The sequence below is a fragment of the Aplidium turbinatum genome, chromosome 18 (assembly GCF_918807975.1).
Source record: "Aplidium turbinatum chromosome 18, kaAplTurb1.1, whole genome shotgun sequence".
Taxonomy (NCBI): Eukaryota; Metazoa; Chordata; class Ascidiacea; order Aplousobranchia; family Polyclinidae; genus Aplidium; species Aplidium turbinatum.
Window position 1 is genome coordinate 466,110 of NC_137489.1, and position 15,540 is coordinate 481,649.

Consider the following 15,540-nt stretch of genomic DNA (forward strand, 5'->3'; position numbering starts at 1 on the left):
CTCCCAAAGTTATTATTCAAACCAAGAGTTTATGCTGATTTGCTCAATCAAACTTCATAATTGCTTGTCTGTTTCATGAGGAAAACAGCGTTATAACCGTTTAGAATTACATTTTGTAGTATCAACTATATACTAAGTTTTAATATTCTATTCCGTCAACACTCTTAAATTAAAAACATGTCTATCTCAAACAATGCCGAACAAACTGCAAATGTTCCAAGTGAGGAAGTGGTGGATGAAGGTGAGTTTGATGTGATGGTTGCTCTAACATGTTGATAATTTTGATAGCATTGCTGTTTACGTATTTTATACATTTTAAAATATTTTGCTTCATTTTATTGAAAGAGAACAAAACTTACAACCACCATGATCCCGACATCACGTCATCGACGTCTTCTTACGTTAAATTCAAGGTTCACATGTTAATTGTCAAAACAATATTTAATAAGTTTTCTTACAGGACAAGCTCAGCAACAACCAGTCCTCGAATTTAGCGGCGGCACACGGCAATTGCCGTGGTAAATGCCGCCGCAAACGTCATAATGGCCATTCTGCTACGGCAATAAAAATGCCGTCGCAAAATGAGCATTTAATTTGGACAAAAATTGTTCAAAAATTCTTCCTGTTTGATTTACTCGCAGCGGGAGTTTAATCAGCAGAAACATCGCACCAAGACCTCACCTCGGACCATTTTACTTGCTGTGAGCACTCACGCAGTCTTCGAAATTAGCATATTTTTACTATGCAAAAACGTTGACGAGGCCAAACGGCAAAAGTTGAAATTGCCTCGGCAATTGCTGTGAACGTTTATTACGAAAAAATTGTACCAAAACATGTAAAACAAGAGAAAAAAATAATCGAATAGTCTATCACGACCGCACGGTTTGATTTGTTGTGATGTAATAATACCAAAAGTAGTAATAAAGCGATCAACGCGATACGCACGCTGTTACGGTGATTCACGTTATAACTTATTGGGGGGGAAAGTAAGTTAATTTTGGGTTGATTCAACGTTCGAGTCAGCACAAATCGATTTAATTTTCCTGGCGAGTAGAGTTATATCGCGTAACAACAATGCCCAATAAGAAATTTACGTTTGTTTTACATTAATTCGACATCTAGCGACGTCAAATTATCATGAAATAACGTTAATTGCTCAATCAGGTACCGATAACAAATCAATAGCTCCCTGCGAGAAGATTGCCTCGATTTACATATACAGTAGGCTACACTAACATAATTTCGGCACAATTAGGATACTGCGAGCAATACAAAGTCTGTTGGATAAAGAGCTAGTCTCGTCCTGTTGCTCAACACAACAAACAGTGTACCAGCCTCATTTTTGTAATCAAATATCGATTTCGCTTTTAAAGCATCTTCAGTTTGATATTGTCAAGAGCAAAAAAATAATAAAAAATTCTTCAAAGGTTAAAAGTTTAGATACTATTATTTATTATTATTTTGAATTTTTTATTATTATTTTGCTGTTGACAATATTAAACTGAAAATGTTTTAAAAGCGAAATCGATATTTGATTACAAAAATGAGGCTGGTAGGCTACACTGTTTGTTGTTGTTGAGCAACAGGACGAGACTACTGATAAGAGACAGTCAACCGCTTCAAGTGGAAAGTTTGCTGGGTGGTTCACTAAAAACAGAAAAGTTTTATTAGTCAATTGGATAAAGAACTAGTCAGAATCGGAATCATCGGAGGATGAGATTGTCGCGTCGTCACTGGAATACTTGAAGACGCAAAACTGCCCGTTCATGAACGCGCGATGCCATATGATCGGAAGCATTACTTTCCTTTACTGCCGAAGAACCATTTATCCAATTTTGTACCACTTTTTATATTCGCAACGACACCGGTCAAAAATAAGCATTCGATAAAAGAATAACTTTTGCGTAACAATTAAGCCTGTATTTATAAGGTTGCAAACTTTTTACAGTTCACAAGAGCATTGTCAGCGCATAAAATAGCGTGCGTGATGCTCTGGGCTACCGCCGTGTGACACACGATGAAGAAGCGTATAAAATTTGGTTTGATTAAAGCATACGGCAATTGCCGCCGCAATCCAAGGTTTGTTGATTTGGCGACGGCAATGTTTTTGCCGTCGTAGATGGAAGCTAATTTCGAGGGCTGAACAACTGACTTACCAGGACAACCTACAGTTTTCTACAACTCACTATCAGCATGTTGATGAACAAGTGGTCCAGGTTGACCAGCGGCAGTATCAACAAGTGGTCCAGGTTGACAAGAGGCAGTTTCATGCAACGATGATCTACAATTTGCCAGAGCAAAGTTGTGCTTCATCTGGAGATGAAGGTTTGTACTGTTTATATGATATTTGATTGAAATAGTTTCCATAATTATGGTAATAATTGCTCGGTTAAAGCATCAGAGCATTGAGCTTAATGATGATACACATAGAGAGTTTGCAAACAGTTGCTATGTTGCCATATTTTAATTTTTCTGTATTATAAGTTAAACCAAATTATTGTGACGTCTTAGATGTCTTAAAAAAGAGGTTATGAGCTTGAAACTCCCAATAGGCCAAACCTCACTGCTTTTGTCTCCTGCCTTGTTGTGAAGACTTTATGCGATAAACTGATGACATTTTTACACGTTCATGTTTCTTACTTTTAAAAAAAAATTTGTTTATTCTTTTTGTTTCAAATTATGTTTCTTTGTGAAAGATTTTGTTTCAAACAAAAATTGTTTTGAGACGAAACAATTTGGCAACCAAATTATGTTTGGAAAAAATTAAACTCTTCGTGTAATTATTGCTGTTCAAAGCAATTAAGCTACAGCCTAAAAGTACAAATTCACTTAATGAACTACTGCTACGCAACACAATCAATTCATCAACAAGTAGATTTCAAATTCTGACATTAGCGATTTTTTCATTCTATTTGTTATTAACACCAAAAGTTATTTTTGCTGTATCCAGGCTTACACATAGTGTGTTAATTGTTTAAAGCTTTTCAAAGTCTTGGCTTAGGGTTTGTTTCCTTTTAAGACAACCAAAAATAGCATTTTAGATGAAAACATCTGGCAACACTTTTGCATAACGCACCCTACTCTGAGCGGGTAGTTTTACACCCCATACTTCCAGAAATCCTTGATATTATTGGATTGATCTACGTGTACAACCGAGGCCGGTACATTACTTCAATTTACGATGCCGATCGGTGGGGCATTGCTAGTAGCCTATCAAACTTTTGAGAACGACGGTGCAAGATCACTTCGACACCTGAGTTTTTTTGGTGTAAATTCCATTCTGAAATTTTTATGTGTGTCGTCTCATTTCGAATGGATAACGAAACAAACGGTTTAACAAAACGAAACGTTTTGCTAAGTGATTTGTTGAAATTGCTAAAATTTCTTTTACCTTAGCCTACAATTAACAAAATCCTTCACAAAAGTTTTTAATATTGTATTGAAAATATATATATAAAACGTATGACCTGTGGAAGAAATGAGATCAAAGTCTTCACTGTACTTCGATTTATATGTTTGGACTCTTTGCCAAACTTTTAATTCACTTTGTTGAACAATAAGTCACTCAAAGTTTAATCAGGTCAGGTTGCCAGCAAAACCAGTCGCCTTACAATCTCACCAATAATTTGCCAAACAATTTTCATTTCTGCTTTTTAGATTCAAAACAAGGATTAAAAAAACTTCAAAAAGCAACTTACAAACAATATCATTCCAAATATGACGTTGATCTCTCCAACTTTAAAGTTTCTTCAGAGAGATTTCCTGAAATTTATCCTGAAATGGTTCAAGTTGGTTTTTACCAAGGACAACACGTTCCTGATGATGACAAGTACAGTCCCAACAGTCAAGGAATTGAGTTATCTGGATCTGACCAAGCAGTAACAATCGATCAATTGGTTTCTGATATTCGAAAGAACAATTTTGTGTCGGTTATCGGATATCCTGGGTCAGGAAAAACAACCCTATCAAAACGCCTGGCACGACGACTTTCTCAAAGCGAAAACTGCCTTGTCCTAAGGAAGGTTTTTCTGGACATGAATGGCTGCAACGAACAATCATCATTGAAAGAGTTTCTACTGGGAGATTACAACTTAAACGACCAAGAACAGAATTCTGTTTTTGAGTGGATGACAGCCAATCCGGAACACTGCTTTATTATTTTGGATGGATTCGATCAAGTGAGTTGGACCCTGGAAGACAGTGTGAAAAAGTCCAACTACAATACTCCACTTCAATATTGGGAACTTGTTTCTAATCTTTGTTTAGGAAAGTTTCTTGCAAATTGTCACTTGATATTATTCACTTCTCGACCACACGCTATGGTTAATATTCCAAAAAGATGCCAACCCAAAAGCACTTACTTCATTCGTGATCTGACTTCTGACAACATGAAAACATTATTCGACGCCTTAGTCAACGACCAACAACAATCTAAGATTCTTTGGAACAATCTTACAATAAAAACTCCACATTTAACATCAATCTGCCACAACCCTCTGATGCTGCAACTCTACGTGAGAGCATCCCTTGGATCGTCACAAATTGATGATATATCCACGATGACGAGGATATTTCATACTGTATTGTTAAATCTTAAAACCTCTACACACGCCGTTTCCACATCTGATGATATTGTCATAAGACTTTCCAAAATTGCATATGAAGCAACAAAAAAAGGAACCGTATTGATCACAACAGACGATCTTATAAAAGAAGGTCTCACCAGTCAGGTAGTTCAAGATCTTGCCGTCACTCTAGTGGGAGCTAACAGAGAATATGCACTCCTGGAAGGGCAGCAACGGTTATATTTTACTCACCAGACCTTCCAAGAATACTTCAGTGCTTTGTACATCTGTCGTGAAATGTCATTATCTGATTTCAAATTATTTGTTCAAAATAACTTACTGGAGGGTCACTGGTCTGTGGTTGTTCAATTCACGGCCGGACTCCTTTTGGATCTGATCATGAACAAAGGTAAATTTGTGTTTTATCTACAGACTATTCATCATAAAACTTACAACAAATCATATATACCATTGCGCTTCTTTTTATTATAATAAGTCGAGACATGATTTATCAACTTTATGGGAAAACATCATTGCAATAATTTTTCCTCTTTAAACAAAGTTTAATTGACCAATAAAACCTTGAGACTTGATGTCATTTTATAGGCTATAGTAATTATTGCACCAACAACAATACTTTTTTTTAAATCTATAGATCTATCGAGCTCTGCAATTAACAAACTTCCTTCAATGGAATCTACGTCAGCACTGACACAAACGTCATCTCAACCAACAACTTCGTCTTCACAAATTGCTTCACGTAGGAATATAAGCTAGATATTTTTCTTGTGACAAGGAGCAATATATGCTTGCTTATCTGTTACAAGTAATTCCAAGTAAGAAATGAATTGTTTGATTTTATGTTTAAAAGAAACAGATTTCAAAACATTATCACGTAACAATAGAAGATAAATGCTTTTTCAACCTTTCAAATGTTTGTGCTGTTATTGATGATTACGGGCCAAAAATAATTTCAAATATTAAACTTTTAAGTTTATCTCAAATTTAATTAAAATAACAAACTTTTCGTCCAGGCCTCGTTGTATCGCAATAAACATGACAATAAATTAACACTCGATCGGGCCACGTACGACTCCCGCAACCAACTATCTGCCACTCCGTGACATTTGCTAAATGTTCTGTAAAGTTTGTTTTAAGTATTTCATAAAAAAAAAGTTTAAATTATGAGCCAGGCCAACACAAAATTTGCGAGGCCAAGTAATTGCATGTAAATTTAAGGCAAACAATAATAATAAGATGTTTTTTTTTACTTTGATCTTGTATTGTATAAACTGAGTTTGGACTCAAGCGTTAGCATACGCGCCGACTTCCGGGGGACGGCGCCCCCCGTAAATTTATGGTTGAGGGGCAAGAAAAATGGTTATTACAAATGTTGTTTCAAAGATAAAACACTTCGCGAAAGAGATTTAGATCATTTAAACGGACTTAAAGAATGCCGAAAGCAAAAAACAGCCACGATGCTCTTCCCGTAAAACTTCAGCTGATCGCATGGCGTTCTCATACGGTATATGGAAATTTCAAAGTAGATGGTAGAGTAACTTACGCTTCTGGAATAGTCACGTAACTATTCACAACGATATTAAGTAAACCAGCTAAATTAGACGCACTATATTCAACGAGGTCTTCCCACTGTGAGATCGGGTCTGCTACTATTCGGCGAGTCCGATTCGGCGAGTCCGATTCGACTAGTCCGATTCGGCGAGTTCCCTATTCGGCGAGAACCTTTTTCGGCGAGTGCCCTATTCGGCGAGTTTTTGAAATTTGTGAAAGGAAATTATCGGATACCGTAGCGTAATTACAATTGCCGTTTTTACATCGTTTTAACGTCGCTAAACGTTGAAATCGTGCAGAAAGGAATAAAAATAAAATGTTTAAACTATTAAATTACAATTCGTCATGTCAGTTCAGTTGTTTTTATTTCTGACCATCATATGAAAAACAATACACGTCAACATAGCAAAGGTGTAGAAAAAGGTAGAAGCGACAAAACACGAACGTTGAAACGTGCTTGTGACCGAAGTAAGTTATTGAGTTGAAAGAAACATACGCGCCGACTTCCGGGGGGCGGCGCCCCCCGTAAATTTATGGTTGAAGGGCAAAAAAAATGGTGATGACAAGTGGTGTTTCAAAGATAAAACACTTCGTGAAAGAGATTTAGATAATTTAAACGGTCTTAAAGAATGCCGAAAGCAAGAAAAGCCTACGTTGCTCTTGCCCGCAAAACAGCAGCTGATCGCATGGCTTTCTCATGCGGTATGGAAGTTTCAAAGTAGATGGTAGAGTAACTTGCACTGCTGGAATAGTCACGTAACTATTCACTGCAATATTAAATAAACCAGCTAAATTAGACGCGCTATTTTCAACGAGGCCTTCCCGCTGTGAGAAAATTATGATTCAACAGAACGCATTTGTTTTCTTCGCAATGTGTGAGAATTAAATCGAAAACCGATAAAAGAAAAGGTGTTTAATGGTCTTGGTCGCAGATATTGCCTGCATTAACGACGTCTCTTACCGCTATTATCACCTAGCTAACCTGACATCATTGTTTTATGCGGCCGCTAAGGTTTGACATCGACTTCAACGATCATGGAATGTTACGTTATAATAAGAACGATTATATCCTACACGCAAAAATAAAAAAATGATCTCCTCTTTCTGTTTTGTCTCGTGAGCTTTGCATATTGCTCAACAAGTGCATAAAGTTTAGAATTGACAAGAAATCATTGAATTTGAAAATTAAGTTTGAATCACTGCAAATAAACGTATTCAAAACTTTTACTTAGGCCGACGCGATTTCACACTTACGTAATCTACGTCGACAATGATTTTTAGTGCGTTCATTTTGAAAATTGCCGAGCTGGAGACAACAGCTTGTCCCGTGTTAGTTGAACTTGTCTTTTTGAGGTGAAAATCACTTGCGAACATCTCGACCTTTACTCGAGTATAGCCTACTGTATTCAATAAAAGACTATAAAGACTTTCAATAAACAACAGAAGAGAAAACACTTCGCAGTTGTTAACGCTTTGAAAGTAATTAGCGAAACGAGGTTAATAAAACTGATAGCGGGTTTTCACTCTGCTTGAGATCATGATTTTTTGCGTTTTATTTCGATAACTTCACTGTCTTGATCGTTGTTATTCACTCGCACGAAAAGGAAATGAATCGGCTTGTTTTCCAACAGTTCCAATTATGAGCTAACAATATCAAAATTTTTACAACTAGGCGTACTGCATGCGTAAAACTAATCCTTTCAAGCAGCGCTTCTAATAAATTTGGTTTGCGACCTATTTGTTAATATAAACAAGACACTAAGCTTAATCAAAGACTATTTTAATTGAGTAAAATAGCGTTATGGTTATGACGTCATCACCTTTCTCGCCCCCCAAGGTTTTTTGAAAAGTCGGCGCCTATGGAAAGAAATTTGGCACGGTCGCAACACCTTCAGAAAAATTTAAGATATGAAGGGAAAATAAAATAAAGAAAATGTTACAAAAAAAAATAAAATAAATTTTGTTTATGTCTATAAGTTAGTACTTTTGAATAGTTAAAATGATTAGTTTGGATCAACAAATGTGTGGCCTACAGCTTGGATTGAAAGGAAATTATCGGGTACCGTAGCCTAGTTATCCCGACCAGCAAAAATTTGTTCCAAGAACGCAGTTCATTTTTACATTGTAGTAACAGAATGAAAAGGCTAACCAAATGTGTGGCCTATCGTGTTAACGTCGCTAAACGTTGAAATCGAGTAGAAAAGAAAACTTTGCTGACTAGGATACGTTGAAACTGAGAAACATTCACAGAAGCCCTACGATTTGTTCCAAGAACCCAGTTAGCCTAACAGTTCATTTTTACATTGTAGTAACAGAATAAAAAGGCTAACCAAATGTGTGGCCTACTGTAGGCCGCCTATAGCTTGGATTGAAAGGAAATTATCGGGTGCCATAGCCCAGTTATCCCGACCAGCAAAAATTGCCGTTTTTACATCGTTTTAACGTCGCTAAATGTTGAAATCGTGTAGAAAAGAGAACTTTGCTGACTAGGATACGTTGAAGCTGAGAAACATTCACAGAAGCCTTTCGAATTGTTCCAAGAACCCATTTAGCATAACATTTCATTTGTACATTGATTCAACGTCTGAATACATTATCTTAAAAATGCAACGTATCGTAGGGCTTCTGTGAATGTTTCTCAGTTTCAACGTATCCTAGTCAGCAAAGTTTTCTTTTCTACACGATTTCAACGTTTAGCGACGTTAAAACGATAGGCTACACACTTGGTTAGCCTTTTTATTCTGTTACTACAATGTAAAAATGAACTGTTAGGTTAACTGGGTTCTTGGAACAAATTTTTGCTGGTCGGGATAACTAGGCTACGGTACCCGATAATTTCCTTTCAATCTAAGCTGTAGGTCAAACATTTGTTGATCCAAACTAATCATTTTAACTATTCAAAAGTACTAACTTATAGACATAAACATGATTTTTTTTGTAACATTGTCTTTGTTTTATTTTCCCTTCATATCTTAAATTTTTCTGAAGGTGTTGCGACCGTGCCAAATTTCTTTCAACTCAATAACTTACTTCGGTCACAAGCAGGCCCGCAACCAGCAAATATTTTCGGGGGGGGGCATTTAATTTTTATCAAAGAACAAACATTAAAATGATGCATTGTGACATTTTTATGTTAATGTCCACGCCCATTGATAAGGGACAAGAGTGTGTGACACCAGTGGCATAGCCAGAAAAAAAATTTGGGGGCGGCCAAATATTTGATGAATTGAAGAGAACAACAAAGTGTTTGATTTAAAACATTGCCACCTGATGTGCAGTGACGTATCCTGGTGGGGCAAGGGAAGCAATAAAGCTGGTGAGGGGTTAGAGCGTGCCGAAGGCATGCGTATTCTATGGGGGTCCGGGGGCATGCTCCCCCGGAAAATATTTGCAAAATTACACTCAAATAATGGATTATAGCGCTTTCTGGAAACACTTTCAGGGTAATATTTGTATCAAATTTATTAGCACATAAACAGCTATTAATTTATTAAAGGTAGCTGTTAAACACGAACGGGCAAAAACTGCGGCTAAAATTAGAGAACACAAAAAACTCAGCTACACAAAAACCCAACAGAGTACGGTAGCCTAAGCGATTCTGAAATTGCTTCAACAGTTTAGTTAAAAGAAGCGTAAATCGCGTAAATTTTGCGCGATTTACGATTTACAAAATTTATTAGTGTCTTTCTGTGTGCCTAAAACAAGTCCTGGGGGTGTTAATAGCCAGATGTCTTGAAAAACGATATAAATTTCTACAAATTATATTATATATTTCAACAAAGGGTTCAACTTCGGAACTCAAACTTTGAAAATTTGGGGGGGGGCATGGCCCCTTTCGCCCCCCCCTGGCTACGCCTATGTGTGACACTACCATGTTACAGTTCAATGGTCATAACTTATGTCAATCACGTTTTTGTTTAGTACAGCATTAAAGGAAACTAGCCTTTGTAACCTTTTCTCATTTAGCTATGACTACCCAAGGAAGAAAATTACGATAATACAGTAATGTGTTCAGTCGATTACAAATAAAATACAACATCTGTAGGCTACGAACTGCATTGGCACGACTGGAGTCATAAATTAATCAATAACATATATTTACATTAACATAAACAAACAGATACCGTACATATGAATAAACTCAACACGGTAATTACAAATTACAATCCTGAAACATTTTGTTGGCTCAACAAGCTTTTATGTTTGTAGGCCCAAAGAAGTTGACTTTGCAAATGCAAAATGACATTTTAATTTAGAGCATAATGTCTAACTTTCTACTTGATTTGGCAATTTTGTTTAACACCAATTCCGCGCCTGGAATTTGAGTAACAGATAATGAGGATGCCAGCCTATAGTTTATCGAACAAAATCGTTAGCATGGCTTCCAACCAGCGTAGCCTACTTTCGGTTTCGATAGTATGGCTTTACGTGTACGACGTACTATTCATAGTACATTTCATACTGCATAGAACGCTTAAAATTTTTTCAAAAAATTTCGGGGGGGGCAAATGCCCCCAATGCCCCCCCTGGTTGCGGGCCTGGTCACAAGCACGTTTTAACTTCGCGTTTTGTCGCTTCTACATTTTTCTCGACCTTTGCTATGTTGACGTGTATTGTTTTTCATATGATGGTCAGAAATAAAACTAACTGAACTGATATGACGAATTTTAATTTAATAGTTCAAACATTGTATTTTTATTCCTTTCTGCACGATTTCAACGTTTAGCGACGTTAAAACGATGTAAAAGCGGCAATTGTAATTAGGCTACGGTACCCGATAATTTCCTTTTAAAAATTTCAAAAACTCGCCGAATAGGGCACTCGCCGAAAAAGGCTCTCGCCGAATAGGGAACTCGCCGAATCGGACTAGTCGAATCGGACTCGCCGAATCGGACTCGCCGAAACGGGCCATTCCGGTGAGATCAATTATGATTCAACAGAACGTATAGTTTTCTTCGTAATGTGTGAGAATTAAATCGAAAACCGATAAAAGAAGAGGTGTTTAATGGTCTATTACATAAACCGGGTCTGCTACTATTCGGTGAGTCCGATTCGGTGAGTCCGATTCGATGAGTCTGATTCGGTGGGTTCCTAACTTCTAACCCCTAACCCTAAAACGGCAATGATAATTAGGCTACGGTACCCCATAATTTAAAAAAAAAATTGAAAAAATCCCCCGTTAAGGGATCAGACTCACCGAATCGGACTAACCGAATCGGACTCACCGAAACGGGCCATTCCGACATAAACCAGCTAAATTAGACGCGCTATTTTCAACGAAGTCTTCCCGCTGTGAGATCAATTCAACAGAACGCATTGTTGTATTTGCAAAGTGTAATTAAATTGAAAACCGATAAAAGAAAAGGTGTTTAATGGCCTTGGTCGCAGATATTGCTTGCATTAACGACGTCTCTTACCGCTATTATCACCTAGCTAACCTGACATCATTGTTTTATACGGCCGCTAAGGTTTGACATCGACTTCAACGATCATGGAATGTTACGTAATAAAAACGATTATATCCTACACGCAAAAATAAAAAAGTTACGTACCTCTTAAAACAGCTCTTTCTGCTGTTTTGTCTAGTGAGTTTTGCATATTGCTCAACAAATGCACAAAGTTTAGAATTGACAAGAAATCATTAAATTGGAAAATTAAGTTTGAATCACTGCAAATAAACGTATTCAAAACTTTTACTTAGATTACGCGATTTCAAACTCCGTAATCTACGTCGACAATGATTTTAAGTACGTTCATTTTGAAAACCGCCGAGCTGGAGACAGCACCTTGTCCCGTGTTAGTTGAACTTGTCTTTTTGAGGTGAAAATCACTTGCGAACATCTCGACCTATACTCGGGTATATACGGTATTCAATAAAAGACTATAAAGACTTTCGACAAAAAACATAAGAGAAAACACTTCGCCGTTGTTAACGCTTTGAAGGTAAGTAATTAGCAAAACGAGCGAAACGAGGTTAATTAAACTGATAGCGGGTTTCCACTCTGCTTGAGATCATGATTTTTTGCGTTTTATTTTGATAACTTCACTGTCTTGAATTGATCGTTGTTATTCATTCGCACGAAAAGGAAATGAATCGGCTTGTTCTCCAACTGTTCCAATTATGAGCTAACAACAGGGTTGGTTGATTTAAATCAAACAATAAAAATAAAAAAAATCAATTAAAAAAATCAAATGATTTTTTTATTTGCTAAAATAAAAATAAATACATCAACAAACGTTTCACTGCTTCTGTGTAATACAAAAGTTATATTTAAATACTTAAGGCTATAGGCTATGCATGTTTTGAAAGGCAACTTAGTTTACTTGGTAGTTCACAAACAGTGTTGTTCACTAAACATAGTAACGGTATACCAGACTAGAGCGTTTTAGGTAAAAAAAATGCTGCATAAGTGAAGCCGTAGATGTCTGGAAAAATTTAGAACGAGATCTACGAAATACTGGCCACTCCAATGTATCTGCTAAGTTAAAAAATCCCATGAAGCAAGCTTGCACTCCGGCTCACTTTTTGTCCAATATATTGGACCCCCAATATGGAGGTAGCAGACTATCTTTGGAAGAAATTGATGAGGCAATGGAATTTGCTGGTGACATTAGCCCAATCATTTTGTCAGAAGTTCTCAATTATCGTGCTAAAGCTGGGCCTTTCAAACCATAGACGCATGTTTCAAGAAGATGTGCTCAAATCAGTAACACCCTTGGCGTGGGGGAAGTCTCAGTCTGACAGAATCAGCAGTGATATGTTAAAGATAGCTCTGAAAGTTTTGGCAGCAAAAGCTTCTAGTGCTGACGTTGAGCGAGTTTTTTCCACTTTTGATCTGGTTCAATCAGAAGTTCGAAATCGATTGGCCACTGCAAAAGCTTCTCAATGCAAAATAAACTGCAATTTTTGTGTCATCTGAACTTTTATTGTTTTGATATGGTACGTCGGTAACATATATTACACAGTTATACTTTCTTTGCAAAAAGTCTGGCTGTAGGCTATACATCAGTTGAGCAAAAAAGCAAAGTGATGTGTGCTCAAACGCAAGGAAAGATCTTAGTGTAGTGAGATGACAGTCTGAGACGTACCTCAATCTCGATATGCACATTATGATTTAGTAAAAGCAACATATCCCACCTACTTAAAAATATGTGCAATAGACAGGCTAGCCTACAACGGAATGGCCCGTTTCGGTGAGTCCGATTGGGTGAGTCCGATCCCTTAAAGGAGGATTTTTTCAATTTTTTTTTTAAATTATGGGGTACCATAGCCTAATTATCATTGCCTTTCAAGCAGCGCTTCTAATAAATTCGGTTTGCGACCTAGGTGTCAATATAAACAAGACATTAAGCTTAATCAAAGACTATTTTAATTGAGTAAAATAGCGTTATGGTTATGACGTCATCACCTTTCTCGCCCCCCAAGGTTTTTTGAAAAGTCGGCGCCTATGAGCGTTAGCAATGATTTTAGCTATAATTTGTTAGCAGACTTATTACTGATGTAAAGTGTACAGAGATCACATGACGCAAGCCCAACCAATTTAAGCATCGTTTCCTTTCAAGGTTTAAAACCGTCGTTCAATTTCAAGTAAAATATAAGCAAGGCTACTTTACATTTGTGCGTTGAGCTAGAACTTCAACAACATTGCAAAGTAATCTGTAACTTTAACATATGAAGAGCCCAATTCCAAAACCGCTTAGGCGCCACTTTTACCAAAATTGAATTTAGGGTGTCATTAGGTAGAGTATTACCATAGGTACCTACTATCAAAGTCTTTCTTTCCAAAATCTTTTCTATCTGCTTCAAATTCGACACTAAAAATTGCGTTTGTTTCCAAAACCACTTACTCGACATCACACTTTGTTTCCAAAACCATGTTGTATCAACATTAACCAATCATATTAAGCCATTGTGTCACGTGACATATCGCTGATTGTTAAACCGTTTTTGTCATCATTTTGTGATAAGCATTAAGCAGTGTTGTAGGCTGGTAGCCTACTGTTGCAGTCACCGCAACAGTGCGAAGTAGCCTACTTGAGCTTTATAGCTGTGTTTTTGCTTTGTTTAAAATAGATTTGGATTGTGGTGATGAATTAGTGGTGATCAGCTTGGAAAAATGGTTTCAAAAATTGGTTTCTTTCATTCTGGCAATTTTTATTCTCCAGTTTATTTCCAAAAGCACTTATATCCGCATTTTTAATTTTATAAAAAGGCGATTCTAAGCAGTCCAATATTCCTTAGATCTGGACAAACGTCATGTCTCAATTCAGTAGGTAGTTATACATCGTTAGAAATCAAAAGCGCATTACATCTACCAAGCGAAACTGTCATAAACGTTTTTTGTGGTTTTCTCATAATCACCGAAAGTGGATGTAAGTGGTTTTGGAAATAAGCTCTTCATATATAGTTTAGCGATTGCAAATCTGTTTGCATTTTTATAGGCTCTTCAAGTTCTTCAACCACCCAGTTACATTCAGAAGAATTCGTTGCTTTACCACGCCAAGAACCTTCCCAGCAAACCCGACTATCTTCACCAGGTAAAGTATAGGCTACTTAACATTTGTGAGTTAGGACTTTAACAACGCTTTATGAAGTAACTTAAAACACCGGCTACTTTATTTCTGCACTTCGAACGCTGAAAAGTTCATTTGCACACGAAGATTGTTTGTTTAATTAAAATAAAACAATAAGCCAGAGTGTAGTAAAATTGGAACTGCATTCCCACAATGGTTTTACACGTTGTCTCGCAAACATTTTGGCAAAACCCAGGTCTTCACTGCTCGTCAAAAGTTTACAACAAATTACATATATACTAAAAATTGCTGTTTGACAATGCTGAGGTTGTTCGTCTACACAGGTAATGATGGCAAGCCGTAATTTTTATGAGAATGTGATTTGTTTCAGGTGAAAAATTGCAAAAGCAGAAAGTATTTATTTCAGAGCTGTATAAGAAAACTGGAAAAGTTGCTGCAAGTAAGTAAATGTTTTTACCTGGTCAACACAGTTTTCTATGCTTAAATGTGTCACCAGTTTCAGGGTAGCCTATATTCAAGGCACTGAAACTCAATATTACTTTGCTTTTTGAGTGGTTTTATTTTTAAAAAGTGTTCAAACTTCAAGTTAAAAACAATCAAAAACTGTAAAATTATCAAGTGAATAGAATCATCCAGGTTTGGAAACAAAAGTTAAAACAACAAATATTAGATACAAATATAAACACAGTAAGCATAAAAGCACAATAAGTAAGCTATCCCATACAACAAAAGTTAAAACAACAAATATCAGATACAAGTATAAACACAGTAAGCATCAAAGCACAATAAGTAAGTTATCCCATACAACAAAAGTTAAAACAACAAATATCAGATACAAGTATAAACACCCAGTAAGCATAAAAGCACA

At 36.6% G+C, this 15,540-nt stretch overlaps 1 protein-coding gene across 1 annotated transcript in view; it reads left to right on the forward strand.

Annotated features, from left to right (window-relative positions):
- LOC145787626 (uncharacterized) overlaps nucleotides 1–15,540 on the forward strand; it is a 92,707-nt gene that overhangs the window by 67,089 nt on the left and 10,078 nt on the right. Inside the window, exons 3-4 of the mRNA XM_082599402.1 lie at nucleotides 14,580–14,675; nucleotides 15,043–15,111. Coding sequence (XP_082455528.1) covers nucleotides 14,580–14,675; nucleotides 15,043–15,111 — 165 coding nt within the window. The remainder of the gene's footprint in view (nucleotides 1–14,579; nucleotides 14,676–15,042; nucleotides 15,112–15,540) is intronic.